This window comes from Scylla paramamosain, chromosome 14 (assembly GCF_035594125.1).
Source record: "Scylla paramamosain isolate STU-SP2022 chromosome 14, ASM3559412v1, whole genome shotgun sequence".
In the NCBI taxonomy this organism is placed as follows: domain Eukaryota; kingdom Metazoa; phylum Arthropoda; class Malacostraca; order Decapoda; family Portunidae; genus Scylla; species Scylla paramamosain.
In genome coordinates, this window is record NC_087164.1 from 12,917,423 (window position 1) to 12,933,341 (window position 15,919).

At 48.8% G+C, this 15,919-nt stretch overlaps 1 protein-coding gene across 1 annotated transcript in view; it reads left to right on the forward strand.

The window, feature by feature from the left end:
• Window positions 1-15,919, forward strand: part of LOC135106884 (AT-rich interactive domain-containing protein 3B-like) — a 120,519-nt gene that overhangs the window by 89,096 nt on the left and 15,504 nt on the right. Inside the window, exons 5-6 of the mRNA XM_064016257.1 lie at window positions 3,081-3,264; window positions 10,405-10,658. Of these exons, the coding sequence (XP_063872327.1) occupies window positions 3,081-3,264; window positions 10,405-10,658 (438 nt within the window). The remainder of the gene's footprint in view (window positions 1-3,080; window positions 3,265-10,404; window positions 10,659-15,919) is intronic.

Here is a 15,919-nt window from a genome sequence, read left to right on the forward strand (position 1 = left end):
AGGAGGAAAAGACGGAGAGAGGGAGGTAAGAGGGAGAGAGGGAGGGAGCAGTAACGAGAAGAGACAACATAAATTAGAAAAGAATGGTGTGCCTGTGTATTATTGCCAAATATTTTACTCCCTCTTGGAATCCACTTTCATCATCCTTTTTTCTACACTCCCTCCGCTCCCTTCCCTCCCTTCTACCCCTTCCCTCTCTTCCCTTGACGCATGTGGCGTGGCGGGGTGGCGTTCCATGATATAAGGTCGTTTGAGCGTCTCCTTCGGGTTCTTTTATGCTCCGCGGGGCCATCGAGACACATATTTCGTAATACAATATTCCATTAGGCGCCGCTGCTGGTGTGTCGAGGGAGGTTAATGTGTCCTGTCGCCACACTCCGAGGAACGGCTCATCAGATGGTAATGGGAGACAGTCAGGAGGAGGAGTAGGGCCAGGAGGAGGTGGTGGTGATGGTGGTGGTGGTGGTGGTGGGGACTGAAGGAAGAAAGATAGCTAAGTCGAGAAGAGGACACTGTTAGTTGAACTGAGTACAAAGAAAGGAGGAAATGGAAGGTAATGACTGGAAAGAGTAAGGGACGAGGAGAAGGAATGATGAATGATTGAAGGAAGAAAGGGAGGAAAGGAGGAATGGTTAACAAGTCCTGTTGAATGAGTTGAAATGGAGAGAGGAAAAAAAAAGTAAATGAAAGACAGTGAGTAGGTGGAAAGAAGAAAGGAATGAGGGAAGAAAGTGGAGAAGAAAAAAAAAAACTGTAATAAAAAAAGTTGAAAAGGAGTACAAAACTAGCTGATTGTTTTAGAAAGGAAGAATAAGGAACAAATGAAAAATAGAAAAGAAACACGAAGAGGAAGGAAAATGAAAGAGAAGGAGACTAACAAAAGAAACCTGAAGGAAGAGAAGGAAAAAGGAGGAGGAGGAAGAGGAGGAGGAGGAGGAGGAGGAGGAGAGTACCAAAACCAGGAAGAGAGTGAGGAAAAGGAAGAAAAAAGGAAGCTCTTACGTAAGACTAAGGCCAGGTGTTGGCCAGCCACAGGACACACACACACACACACACACACACACACACACACACACACCAGTAACTAATTTCATTGTTATTGTATTATAAATATTTCAAAGGTTTCATGAAATACTTGCTACTTTCCAAATTTCTGTATTTAACGAATTTAGATGATTAATAAAGGGTGTTGGTGGTGGTGATAGTTTGTAATGGTGGTGGTGGAGGTAATAGTGTTAGTAGCAATGGTGATAGGACTTGTATTGTAGCAGCAGTGGTGGTGGTGGTGGTAGTAGTACTTGTATGGCAGTTTTGGCAAGGCGCAGGAGGGCACGCCGCGACTCAGGCTGAGGGACAGGAAGGGTTGGTTACTGACGACCGGCACAATATCACTTTAACACAACGCTACCGTGATAAATGGTCGGCCCCTGTTCTCCCCCTCACCTCCCAGCTCCGCACAGCCTCCTCCTCCTCTGCCTCCATCACCCTGTCACGCCACCCTGTCACTGCTATTTTTCCTCTAACCCTGCCAATTCCTTCTCACCCTGTCCTTTCCATTAGTTTATCTTCTTATCCTGCCTCCATTACCCTGTCACGCCACCATGTCACTTCTACTTCTCTCACCCTGCTAGTTCTTCTTCACCTTACCTCCATCACCCTGCCACTCCACCCTGTCAATATAACTTCTCGTCCTGCCAATACCTCCTTCTCCTCTACATCCTAACTATGCCATCTCACCGTTACTACTGTTTCTCTTACTCTGCCAATCCTTCCTTATCCTACCCATTACAACGCTCCTTCTCCCTCCCCTGCCTCAATCACTCTGCCACTTCACCCTGTCAAATAACATTAAGGGGAAGTGAAAGTAATAAAACTTGATCATATTCGTTTTCTTTCATGTACTTGTTCTTGTTTTCACTTAGTTTTTTTTTTCACTCTTTCCTATGTCATGTAGTTATTAAAGATCGTTTGCATTATTATTATGGTTTGTATATATATTTTTGTACTTTTTCGTGGTATGTTGTGTGTGTGTTTGTGTGTGTGTGTGTGTGTGTGTGTGTGTGGTTCAATAAGCTAACACTCCCAGGCTCTCTCCCTTCACCTCCACACGGCCACTCACTCTCTCTCCCTCACTCTCTGTCGTTCCCTCCCATCCACCACTCCTCTCCCTCATTCTGTCCACCGCCACCTCTCCACCACCACCTCATTTTTTTCCCTCTCTCCACCAGCTCCACATCTCTCATCTCTTTCTCCCTCATTCTCTCCTCACCACCTCTCCTCCACCATTGCCTCATCTTTCACTATCACTACCCACACCACTACTATCAATAGTCACCACCACGTCCACAGCCACCCACAGTCACCCACGACCCCCCACCCATGCATTCCTCGCCTGCACCTCCATCTCTCTGCAATTCATCACGTTCATTGCTCGTATATTGCATCCTCTCGACGCTATTCCTGCATTATGGACATCCATAACCCCGCTCACCGCCCATCACGCCCGCTAACCCCAGCCCATACCCGCCCAAACTCACTCGCTCCATCCCAGTGCCCCACCTCTCCGCCCCGCCGTGTCCCTGCCGGTCCATATTGGCGTAGCACTAATTGTCGCGGGTCCATTAATAACAGTGACACACCGGCATCGCTGGCGCTTCATTTGTCACCGTGGCACTCTTGATAACTGGCCCCAGTTGGCACCTCCGCCTGTAATGAGTCGCGGCCGTCCTGCTGTCTGCTGCTGGTGGCGGTGGTGGTGGTGGTGTGGTGGTGTGGTGGTGGTGAATGGGTACTGCACGCCCTTTCTGCCCCCACACCACCACCACCACCACCACCACCACTGCCATATCTCCCGCCTCCATCATCACCATGAAGCCCTGCACCCTTTCCTTTCCAGCCCTTCCATGCCCCCTTCCATCCTCCCTCCCTCTCCCCATCACTGCCGTATTCTCCCCTCCATCTCCTCCATTCCTCAATACTGCCAGAGTATCACTCCTGTTCACTTCCCTTCCCTGCACTCTCCACCCCTCCCCTCCCTGCCAACGTCCCTTGCGCCACTCACCGCGCCCTCTCTCCCACAGGAACGCCCATCAACCGGCTGCCCATCATGGCCAAGCAGGTGCTGGACCTGTACGAGCTGTACAAGCTGGTGGTGGAGCGCGGCGGCCTGGTGGACGTCATCAACAAGAAACTGTGGCAGGAGATTATCAAGGGCCTCAAGCTGCCCTCCTCCATCACCAGCGCCGCCTTCACCCTCAGGACGCAGTGAGTATCTCTAGTGCTTGTCTCCATACTGTTACTGGTACACAGGGCTAGGGAGATGACAAGGGCCTCGAGCTACCCTCCTCCACCACCAGCGCCACCTTCACCCTCAGGACGCACTTGGTATCTGTAGTGCCTGTCTTACTACTGATGCTGATGATACTTTTACTACTACTACTACTACTACTACTACTACTACTACTACTACTACTAACTGAAGGGAGTTTTAAAATTTCCTTGGGATTATTATTTAGAGAGAAAATGAATAAATATGTGCGAATCTTTATAATTTCTCTCTCCAAAGTATTGTTCTCTCTCCAGCAAAGTGTACAAATGCATTATGCTTGATTTATTCTCACCACAAACAACAGATAAATCATTGTCTAATCCAGGAAAGGACATAATCGTATCTCTCTCTCTCTCTCTCTCTCTCTCTCTCTCTCTCTCTCTCTCTCTCTCTCTCTCTCTCTCTCTCTCTCATCCATCCAGCCAGCTCGGCCCATCCCGCCCCTTCACACGCTCCTTTATCCCGTTTCCCTTCACCTGAGCACATTACAGGAAATTGGACTGTGAATTAATGATGAGAGGCACCTTGGCACCTCTCTCTCCGCCTCTCACTCCGCTCTCTCTCTCCTCTCACTCCTTCCTTTCTTCTTAGGATTCTTTGTCCTGCTTCTGTTTGGCTTTTTTTTATTATCTTTTTTTCTGTGTTTTTATTTATGTTTCTCTCTCTCTCTCTCTCTCTCTCTCTCTCTCTCTCTCTCTCTCTCTCTCTCTCTCTCTCTCTCTCTCTCTCTCTCTCTCTCTCTCTCTCTCTCTCTCTCTCTCTCTCTCCACTCACCAGCGTCACTGCTCCATTCCCTCCATCCTTTCCCTCCCTCCTTTCTTTCCCCCTCCTTTCCCTCCCTCCTTTCTTTCCCCCTTCTTTCCTTCCTTTCACCCTCTTTACCTGCCCAGCAAAATGTCTTTTATCACTCCATCTATAATCTAATTTCCCCAGCGCCGTGCCTTCCCTTTTCTTTCCCATGCTGCCTTTCTGTTGCTGTATTCGCCCGTCCAAGAATTGCTCGGCTCTTCATATGTGCTGGTTACATTTAAGCTTCTTTGTCCTTAGTTGTGGTCGGGATGTCTTCAGTTTTTTGGCTCGTTCTTCAGTCCATGATGCTCTTTTCCTTCATCTCCAGTCACCGTGTAAGTTGCATGAGAAAGAGGGAGAGAGGAAGAGACAGAGATAGACAGATAAAAAAGGCTAAGGCAGATTTTGACGATAAGACGGGACGAAAAGTGAGACGAGGAGGGCGAGGAAGAAGACAGGTAGAACGAAATGACCCTGAAATATGAATAAAGAGAGAGAGAGAGAGAGAGAGAGAGAGAGAGAGAGAGAGAGAGAGAGAGAGAGAGAGAGAGAGAGAGAGGTGCAGAGGGGCGCTTACGGGAAGGTGTGGCGGGGGAAGGAGAGGCGGGAATGGGCGGGAAGGGACGGGAAGGTGTGGAAGAGTGGGAGGGACGGGAGGAGCGGGCAGGTAAATGGGAGGGCTTGAGGTTTTGGGGGTTTGGGGCAGAGGGCGAGGGGGCGGTGGGCTTCTGGTTGGGGCTGATGGAGGGGTGGGGATCTGAGTCTCTGCGGTACCCACTTATCAAGGCCCATCGTTGCTATCTCTTTAAATATTTGGATTTCCTTATGAATTATGCATGTGGAGGGGAAGGGAAGGCCTGAGGCGACGGGCGGGATCTGGGGTTCTGCTCCTCATCTCCTCCTCCTTCTACTCCTCCTCCTCGTCCTCCTCCTCCTCCTCCTGACGTAATAAGGTGTGTCTGGGCGCTATGCAAATGAAGCGGCGCATTAGATGTGTAATTATGACGGTATTAATAACCCCAGGTCGCCGCGTGAGGGTCGCTTCTATCCTCCCGAAGGACGCCAGCGGAAATATCCCACCACCACGTGATTCTGATGCATCTGAGGAAAGAGAGGCGTGGGAAGGTTCATTTGTGTCCTGCTCTGTGATATTCGTATTCAGCTTTCCTGGAGGCTTTGATGATTAGGAAAGGCCATGTTTGAGATGCTAGGGTCTCGTGATTAGGATGGCTAAGGTTGATTCGGTGAAGGTTCCATGGAGTTAGATGGAGGGGAGAAGACTGAAGGAAGGACAGAGGATTAGGTGAAAGGATGTAACTGAGAAATACTGAAGTCAATAGATGCCGAGAGAGAGAGAGAGAGAGAGAGAGAGAGAGAGAGAGAGAGAGAGAGAGAGAGAGAGAGAGAGAGAGAGAGAGAGTGAGAGTGAGAGTCATACACATTCTCTGGAGTAATTATGTATACGTAGTCATGGGTGTGGATGTGTGGACGTGGGTGCGTGTAGAGAGCGAGTGTGTGTGCGTGTGCGTGTATGGGTGGGTGACAGGGATAATCAGCCTCATAAAAAGGCAGGTGATGGGAGGGTGTGAGAGTGCTTGTGTGTTTTGTGGTGATGGGGAGAGAGAAAGAGAGAGAGAAGGGGAGAGAGATAAAAAAAAGATGGAATTTCTCTCTATTGTTTAACTAGTTGCTCTACTACTACTACTACTACTACTACTACTACTACTACTACTACTACTACTACTACTACTACAACTATTGCTGCAAATGGAAACGTTCCAAGAATGAGTAAACACCAATTTGTCTTCATTTTACAATATGACAAAAAGTTCTCTTTCGTGACGCTTTGGAGTTATTCATTTGTTTTGACGTCTTCCTTCTCCTTCCTTTCATTCTTCCCTATTACACTTGCACCTTTTTTTTTCCTCCAAGCAGTATACGAAAAGCTATTATTTTGTGCCGCTTCGGGGTTATTCACTTGTTTAGAGGGATTTCTTTCGTACTTCGTGACGCTTTAGAGGGATATAATTATTTCGATGCCTTTCTTCTCCTCTATTCTTCCCACTATACTTGCACTCTTTTCCTTTTTTTTTTTTCCTCCAAGCAGTAGACAGAGAGTTATATTTCCTGACGTTATTCACTTATTTCGACGTCTTCCGTTCTCCTTCCTTTCATTTCTCGTATTACACTTGCACTCTTCACTTTTCCCCTCAAGACGTATCACTTTTCCCACCGTCACACTTCACCATCACCGTGCGCTCACCTCTTCCCGTCAGGAGGCAGCTGCTGTAAAGTACGTAGGGTTCACCAGGTAGCTCATAAGGACCCGGAATTGCGAAAACATGCACGGGATGATGCGAGGACGAAGTGAATGTCCGTCTTGGCAGTAATGGCTGGGAAAATCACCCTTCTTTACGAGCTCCTGTGACTGTCATATAACCTTGGTGTGGACACGCTTCCCCTTCCCCGAGTAATTATTAGTGTTGGTAGAGCTGGTTGCCTTCCTCGTGTTCCTCTCTCTTCGTTCAGGTTGCTAATATGGAGGGATTCATGGCCTTGCATCCTCCATCACTTTCTTCTCTCGTTGGGACTGTTTTCAATGGCCACATGAATGATTTATCGTGTTCCCTTTGATGTTGTTTCTCATTAATGATGTAGGATGCTTATAAAACTATCACTAGAATTATGGAAGCCTCTTGAAGTCCTCCAATCAGTCGCACTAAAGCCTGGTAAGTGATCACAATAGGGCTAATGTTTTGGAATGTCGCCCTTGGTGTTTTAGGTCATTTCTTTGTCTGTGATCTAAAGGATTTAGTTTCTCTGCGTATTTAGTTTTTATTTTGCTCGCACTTCGTTTATGCTGTCTATGTGTTATCTGTTATGCTTTGAATCTATAGAGTTGGTACAGGCGTTTCGCTTTAAGCTTTATAAGTAGACTTACGAGTACTTATTGAAGGCTTGCTTATCACTTTTCATCTTTTTCTGCATCTGTTTCCATGGAGCTTTTCATCCTTTCCTTTTCCTCCTTTTTTGCGCCGTGCATGAATCCTTTGACGGCTGTGGCTTCTCAGACTTAATTTAAAGGTCTGATGTTAAATTAGTGTAGAATTTCGAAAGACACCACGGACAACAAAGAGAGTTATCAAGTAGTTCAAGCCTTTTACAATCTGTTGTTTTATTACTGCTCTTTAAAATGTTCTAAGGTTACCTAAAGGATAGCAGTGTTATTAGAGTTAAGGCAATCCTTGCATACCGACACGAGATAGGTATTTACGTTCTTAGAAATGCACAAAACACTTCCCGGAAAACAAAACCCTGTGAATCAATAAGGGCTTTGTAAAGAAGATATACTTATGGATAAGGATGATGCGTGACTATAGGTAGATATGTTTTTGTTCAGGGACTGCCAAGTGTAGGCCTGCTGGCTTCTTGCAACCTACTTTATATCTTTATGATCAAGATTTCTCAAGGCGGATTCTCAACTCGGAAAACTTAAACTACTGAGGGTGAAAGACGAATAGAGAACAGTGCATCTTGACCTATACTCTGCTATTTGTCTTTAGCTTCCCCTCCACAGTCAAAGTAATCCGAGGTACTCTCTAATATAACCCGTGGCTTCTTTACCTCCCTTGTCCCAGCTCCTGCCAGCGGTGTCATCGCGGTATCACACACCATCATATTTATTGGTCAGTTATAGCAGCCGGCGGCCACCCACCTCGCCCCTGATGGCACAGAAGGAAGGGGCGCCGGGGGGAGGAAGGCAGGAAGGGCCCGAGAGCAGGTCCAGATGTACATATCCTCGCATCTATTTCGTTCCGCTTATAAGGTGTATTCTGTACTTTATTCATATTTTATTCGGAGATGATCGTGTGATAGTATTAGTGTCCCGAGCAGCGGCCGTGTCCCTCCAGCCAGCGTGGAAGGTTATTGTTGTTTAGATCCCATTGGAGGGCGAAAGTCTGGCCGCCCGCGTGTCATTAAGGCAAGATGAGGAGGAACCTTTTATTACGAGAGGCCCTGGCGCTCCTTCCCCCCACCACCCACCGCTACCACCACCAGCACCGCCGCTGCCGCCGCCGCCACCATCACCGTCGCCCCTCCTCCGCTAAGTGCACGCGATGTATATTTCCTCCATATATTATCCAGGTTGTTTTTCTTAAGTTTTGCACGGCTTTTATTCCTGATTGTAAATGTCGGAGTAAAATTCAAGGATAAATTGTTTGTTGTATAAGGCAGAGTTCAAGGTTCTGGTCATTTTTTTCTCTCTCTTTGTAATCAGAAGCAGAGAGAGAGAGAGAGAGAGAGAGAGAGAGAGAGAGAGAGAGAGAGAGAGAGAGAGAGAGAGAGAGACTGTTAGCGGTAGGTCTCGAGTGAAGAGGGCGGCAGGTAAGAAAGGGCAGCCCCCGTCTTCCTCCTGAAGGCCACGGCTCCCCGCTGGACGAGGGGCGCCGCGGCGGGAGTCTGGCTCATCGCTGTCGTGACAAAACAGCGAGCGGAGGCGGTGCTGGGCGAGGCGGGGAGTCCGGGTGTCCATTTCCTTATTCTAAAGAGCCCACGGAGACGAGACTAGGCAGGGACGGGCATGAGATGAGACCCGTATTCGTTGTGATAACAGAGACGGGGCGGGAGGGGTGGAGGCGCGGTAGGGATAGGGTACAGAGTGGGAACTAAGGTGGGGGTCGGGATGGGGTCAGGGTGGGGGTGAGGCTGTCCCCGTCCTCGCTGCCGCAGCTACTGGTGTTGAGCGCTGCCTAGCTCCCTCGCCGCCTATCCCCAGGCCACCACCCGCGCGGTCGCCCCTTTGTCGCTCCTCTCCAAGGTTCATTATGGTCCGGCGCAGTTTTGGACTGGGGCTGCCTGGACGCCACTCCTCGGGCTCAAAGGGTTACAGTGTGGACAGGCGAGGGCGGCCGCCACACGCCGCCCGCTCCTGCCTGCCACGCCGACACTCGTCACCCGCCGCCTGCACCCAGACGTGTTTTATTGGGCTGCGCGGCACGTCCCTCCCACTGCTGCCGCGCCCAAAGTGTGTTGCGAAAATTTGCTGGTGGACAGAAAGCAGCAATAAAGCTTGGTATTGCCGCGTTGTTGTAAAGGTGAAATTTGCTGAAATCTTTGATGCTTCCTTGGTTGAAAATGTGATGATTTCGAATGGAAAGGAGACGCACGGCCACCTACCTACAAACACATAAACACACACACACACACACACACACACACACACACACACACACACACACACACACACACACACACACACACACACACTCAAGTAATGTGGCGGACACCTACACACGTGAGGGGCGTGGCATCGGCTGCGTTCACTTCATTATTCCATTTTGTTATTCATGGGAGCCGTGATGACGACCTGCTGCCACGTCACCGGCTGCGTGGGCCAGCTGTGTTGTGGGCTGTGCGCGGCCACGTCGGGAAGTCCGTCTGGGTCCGCGTGCTCGTAAACGGTGGGCGCGGCGGGCGTAAGTCAGCCCGAACCACGCCCACACACGCCCAGGCCAGCCCTCGCCCGCTACCGTCCTGCCGCCACAACCTGACTCTTCTTCACCTTCACCCGGACGCTCTGCTCTCGACCTCGCATCCTAATGAAGGACTGACGGGAAACAGGCCCTCTTGCAGGTGTTGCTTAGGTAGAGTAGAAAGGGCAATGCACATGCAGAAAGCCAGAGAAGTAAAAGAGGTGTTGGTACAAAAGTAACATGGCGGCAAGCTTCCTGAGATTCTCCTGTGGCCAGCTGTCGCATCCCGTTCCTTGCTTGCCATTCTCTCAGTCCCTCTTCTTAGTTTTACACACAGACGCACACTTTTGTATCTGCATATTATTAGTAGCGGCAGTATGTCTGTCTTCACACACCGCTGCCTTGCCCGAGCCCCAAGTCTACCACCGCCCGACACTTTGATGTTTGTCTTATCAGGCGTCAAGGGTAGGGCGTCATGAGTGGCTGTAACAAGGTATGAATATTGAGGTGATGAATGACACTCTACGTTTAGACTATCGTCGTGTCGTTCCTTAAGAGAAGTGACGCAGTGTACAAAAACACCATTTCTACGAACTACAAGTCATTATAGTTTTACATACTTTTCGTTTGTTCTTCATAATTTCTCCTTCTTTCGTTCTCTTGTGAAGTATACGGAGAACTACAAGACTGAGTTCTTATTTCGTATTTACACTTTGCAGGCCAACACAAACTGAGATGCATGACTGTCCTCTTTTCTTCCTTTCCTCGAGGCTCCTCGTGGTTTATTAAGATGAGCGTCCCGTGTCCCGCCAGATACACCAAGTACCTGTACCCTTACGAGTGTGAGAAGACCAAGCTGTCCACGCCGGCCGAGTTGCAGGCGGCCATTGACAACAACCGGCGGGAGGGTCGCCGATCCTCTTATGGCAGCTACGTGGACGCCGTGCAGCCGCCCCTTCTCAGCCTCCAGTCCCTTCAGGGTCTCCACAGCCCCCTCGCTCTCGCTAACTCGCACTTCAACGGCGGCGGCACCATCTCCCCGCTGCCGCAGCCCGACGGGCTCCTAGGTGAGTGGTGCCCAAGTCCTGTTCTGGAAACTCAGGTAAAGTTGTAGGAATGTAGAGCCTTGCATGGTGAACTGGTCGTGAGGCAGAATGGTGGGCTGCTGCAATGTGTGTGTGCGTGTATGTCTGTGTGTGTGTGTGTGTGTGTGTGTGTGTGTGTGTGTGTGTGTGTGTGTGTGTGTGTGTGTGTGTGTTTACCATGAAGTGTGATATGTGTGGCTGGTGACGTGGCCGCGTGTCTGAGGGAGGCTCCCTGGCGCGCCTCGCTGTGTTGGCTCGGAGCCCGAAATGACACCTTCCCCTGACGCTCCCTCGGGTGGGGCGGCTGACCTTCCCTGCCGCCCCTCCCCCTGCTGTGCTATCTAGTAAATCGTGATCATTTTCAGCATTTGCATGTGCACGGCCACGCTCGGCAATATCGCAATTACCCGTTGCTCCGTGATTACGTATGTAAATGATGAGCCGACAGCGGCGGCGGCGGCGGGCGGCAGGGGCGGGCGAGCCTCGGTACAGATGATCGACATTCCCCGACCAATAGGAGAGATTCAGGCAGGAGTGTGGCATAGCGCAGCACCGTGTTGCCCCGAGGCCCCGCCAGCCTCCTCGCGGCCACCACCCGCCATCCGCCCACGTTTTCTATATCACTAAAAACAAATACTTCTTTTCACATCTCTTTACTTTGTTGTTATTGCCTGGCCTCTACACAAGACAGCCTTCGATCCTGCGAGTTACAGAAAGACAAGCCAAGTGACGCCTAATCCTTCACTACCCGAGCCTGTTGGGAGTCTGAGACAAGACCCTCACACAACAACGCGCAGCCCAGTAGAGGCATGTTCAGTAGTGCGTTAACTTGCTGCATTCATTTCCACTCTGTTTATAGCTCACCATTCGATCTAAAACCTTGTAATCTACTTCTGTATCGGTAATCTGGTTTTTGCAAGATTGTAAATGGATAAGAGTACTAAAGATTGAGGCAAAAGAACGAGACGAACTGGAAACGAGTAGGACAAGTTGGTTCCTCGACTTAGGCCATGACTGTACCTCCGCCACTCGTGCTCCAAACCTCAATTATTCCACCAACAAGCGCAAGATTTATCACCACAACCCCCGACTCCGTATCGTCACGCATCAAGCACATGAGGAGAAGCAAGAAATCGCCTCTGCCACCTTGCACGGAACACCAACCATCGCCTTCCTTGCTCCCTCTCTCCCCCCCTTCCCTTCCCTCCCTCCAGTCGCTATAATCACAATGTGTAAATGAAGTTTTTGCCTAATGACATCAACTGACCAATCCTCGCTGATGCCCGTCGGCGACTTGCTGACCACAGCTCGACCTGAGACAGAGAGAGAGAGAGAGAGAGAGAGAGAGAGAGAGAGAGAGAGAGAGAGAGAGAGAGAGAGAGAGAGAGAGAGAGAGAGAGAGAGAGAGAGAGAGAGAGAGCAATTACCACCTAAGCAAGTATTTTAGATGTAATTCCCCTAATGAAAGGAAACCGCTGGGAACACACACACACACACACACACACACACACACACACAGGACGTACACATGAGAGGTTTACGACACTATGTTGCTGTCGGTTCCATGCATACTCTCTCTCCCTCTCTCTCTCTCTCTCTCTCTCTCTCTCTCTCTCTCTCTCTCTCTCTCTCTCTCTCTCTCTCTCTCTGATGACGAGGTCAGTTTCTCGAAAAGAGTGGTGAATGACAGGCATAGAGCGGTGACTGAATGGATGAAGTGATAAATGATTGTGATATACGGATAGATGACAGGAAAAGTGGTAGATTCTAGAACACAGTGATAGATGACTGGAATTGTGCGTTAGTGGACTGGAATAGGTGGAATAGACTGGCAAGTAACACATGTAGTTTAACCTTAGCAAGCATATTTCTTTTCTAATATCTGTTCTTTCTGTTTATCTGCATACTCCTCTCCTCTTCTCTTCAAAATTCGCTCTCTTCTAATCATGGAACAGAGAGGGAGAGAGAAACTATATACGGGAGTCATTTAGGGAATCTCACAGAGTTTTTATCACGTTCTGCATGGACTGGTTAGAAGAATACAAAGAAACACAAAGGAAGAACATGGAGTATCAGACTTACTGTACCGTTAGAGATTCTATATGATGAATTATTCTGTGTAAAATGTGAAGAGGAGGAGGAGGAGGAGGAGAAGCAGAAGATGAAGAAGAATAAGAACAAGAACAAGAAGTAGAACCAGAAGAACAAGAACAAGAACAGTTGCAGTTTACAGCTTTGATCATAAAAGAGAGAGAGAGAGAGAGAGAGAGAGAGAGAGAGAGAGAGAGAGAGAGAGAGAGAGAGAGAGAGAGAGAGAGAGAGAGAGATGGTTCTCTTTTTTTTTATCGTTTCGACTTAAATTATCCTAAAGTGTTAATAAAAAATAATTGCCATAATCACTCGTGTCCTCCTCCTCCTCCTCCTCCTCCTCCTCCTCCTCTCCCACGTAAATTCCTCCCAGATGCATCCTTTACTAGGCAATAAAACTGGTCTTTTTTCTTAGTCTCTGTCTTGGTCTCCTCTTCGGTTCTCTTCTGTACGAATTTGCGAGATATTCAATACAGTACTCTTCTCCTCGTCCTGCTCTTCGTCAGGTTGAAGTGTTTGTTGTTGTGGTGGTGGTAAGGTGTGGAAAGCGACTGATTCGAGTGTGGTGGTACACGGCAGTGGTGCAACAAGTGATGGTTCGTGATGGTGGTGCTGGTGGGGTGGTGGTGAGTCTGGTGTCAGGGATGTATGTTCGGACCCGTGCCTTGGTGTCTGTTGTAGTGGTAGTTCTTGGAGTGGCAGTGGTATTGGTTATTGCAGTGGTGGTAGTGGTGCTGGTCGCTGCAGTGGTCGGTGCATCTGGCGCGCCGTAAGCTGCACAGATTTATGACAACCATCAAATATGGGCAATAAATAGCCGCCACAGCCGCCGTGATATCTGGCCGCCGATCTGCCGCCGCCCGCCGCTAACGATTTATTTTACCGTCGTTGTGTTGCCTTTATGGCGACGGAACGACGGCCTGCAGAGCTTTGCGTGGTTTATATGTGTTTTATGCACTCGCCGCCGAGCCGGGCGCGGCGGGATGGCGGCCGTGGCGAGGACCTGCGCGGCAGGGACCGGCCAGCAGCGGTGGGGCATGGAGTGTAAAATAGTAGTTCACACGTGTCTTGGTATCTCGCAGAAGCGTGTTGTTTTCAATTTTGTTACATATTACACTTCGTTATCCTTGTGTCTCGTCACGAGTGTTATGACTCAAATCCTGAAACATCACCCCAGTAAGAAGACAGTGCAGCTGAAATGAACCTGTAATAAGCGTTCCCCCTCCCAAAGGACACCAGCAGTTCCCAGTGATTTGTCGTCATTACGGGTATGATGGCAGACCACTGCGCGACAGGTGAAGCTGCAGCACAATCTATCCACGACTCTGCTCTACTCGCGGCGTCATTCACACAATCGTAGAGAAAATAGCATCGTCCATTCCCATTCTATGAGTATCTTCGATGTATGTCTGCCCCTAGCATACACCCATTACAACGCCTCCACCTTCCTCCCTCGCCAGGCCAATACAGTATAAGTTAACTCTATTGACGAGAGTGGAAGGCGACCGAAGATAAGGCGGGCTGCTAGTGGTCTGTGAAGATAGCGCGAGGGGCGAGTAATGAACGAGATACTGAGGTAGTCACGCTTTTGGCTATAGTTAGCAATGGTGATGATGCAGATAAGGCAAGATGGATCAGCCGCCAGCTGCCTCGCCGGGCTGATACACCCTCACAAGGCGCCTATCCCCGCCACTCCCTCGCACCGCCCGCCTGGCTTACTGAGCCTCGCTTTAGCGGTGAAAATGGCTCACAGGGCACGCCGGCGATTAGCCCTTAGGATCTGCTTTCTTAATCGAGATAGTTCTTCGTTTTTACTTAAGTCGTGTTGGATGTTGAATTGTGGCCACGTGTCCCGCGAGAGGAGAGATCTGCTCGCTGCCTTCCCCTCGCCTCTCACTCCGTCTGGCTCTCTCTCACCACCTCACCATCTCCTGACGCTGCCGGTTCCCACTGAAGGACAGCCGCTTCTTTAAGGCGTAATACTATACTTATCATTATTACAGAGGCTACAGCGCCCTGGCAGTGAAATGGTGGCTGCTCCTACACTACGCACTACTGCCTTGTCTCACAACTTAGAGGTCCCGGGTTCGTATCCCAGGCCAGGCTGAAAGTAATTGGGTTACTCTTCTTTCATAATGTAGCCACTGTTTACATAAATGAGTAAATATTGAACGTGAGCCAACGAGTTGTGATCTTGTCATTCTAGTAGGAGTGGGTGATGTCCTCTTTATGTATGTTGTGAGTGTGTGTGTGTGTGTGTGCGTGTGTGTGTGTGTGTGTGTGTGTGTGTGTGTGTGTGTGTGTGTGTGTGTGTGTGTGTGTATGTGATTTGTACTAGAGACCAAAAGCTGTGTGTCTTATATCATAAGGAATAAAACAAGGCGAGGTATATAGTCAAAGTATATAATTTTCATTATTGTTATCATTATTATTATTATTATTATTATTATTATTATTATTATTATTATTATTATTATTGTTGTTGTTGTTGTTGTTGTTGTTGTTGTTGTTGTTGTTATTATTATTATCATTATCATTATTATTATTACTATTATCATCATCATCATCATCATCATCATCATCATCATCATCATCATCATCATCATCATCATCACTAACGTTGACGTTGATTTTTCTGCTGCTACTGCTGTTGTTGTCGATATTACTATAGTTACTATTATTGTTATGATTTGTAGAAGTAGTAACAATGGAGAAGAGAGAGAGAGAGAGAGAGAGAGAGAGAGAGAGAGAGAGAGAGAGAGAGAGAGAGAGAGAGAGAGAGAGAGAGAGAGAGAGAGAGAGAGAGAGAGAAGGAGAGGAAAAAGAGAGAGAGAAGAATGTAAGAAATAGACAGAAAAAAGGAGACAGACAAACGAACACACACACACACACACACACACACACACACACACACACACACACACACACACACACACACACACACACACACACACACACACACACACACACACACACACACACACACACACACACACACACATATACGTGAGCACCATTCAATTGATGGGGAGCCAGACACTGACTGCCCCGGAGAGGCGGGCCACGCTGGCGCTCTCAAAGGAACCGAGACAATAAGGTTTGATTCCTTCCATAAACGATATGATAATGAGTCTTTTGTGGCGCTCCCCCCTACA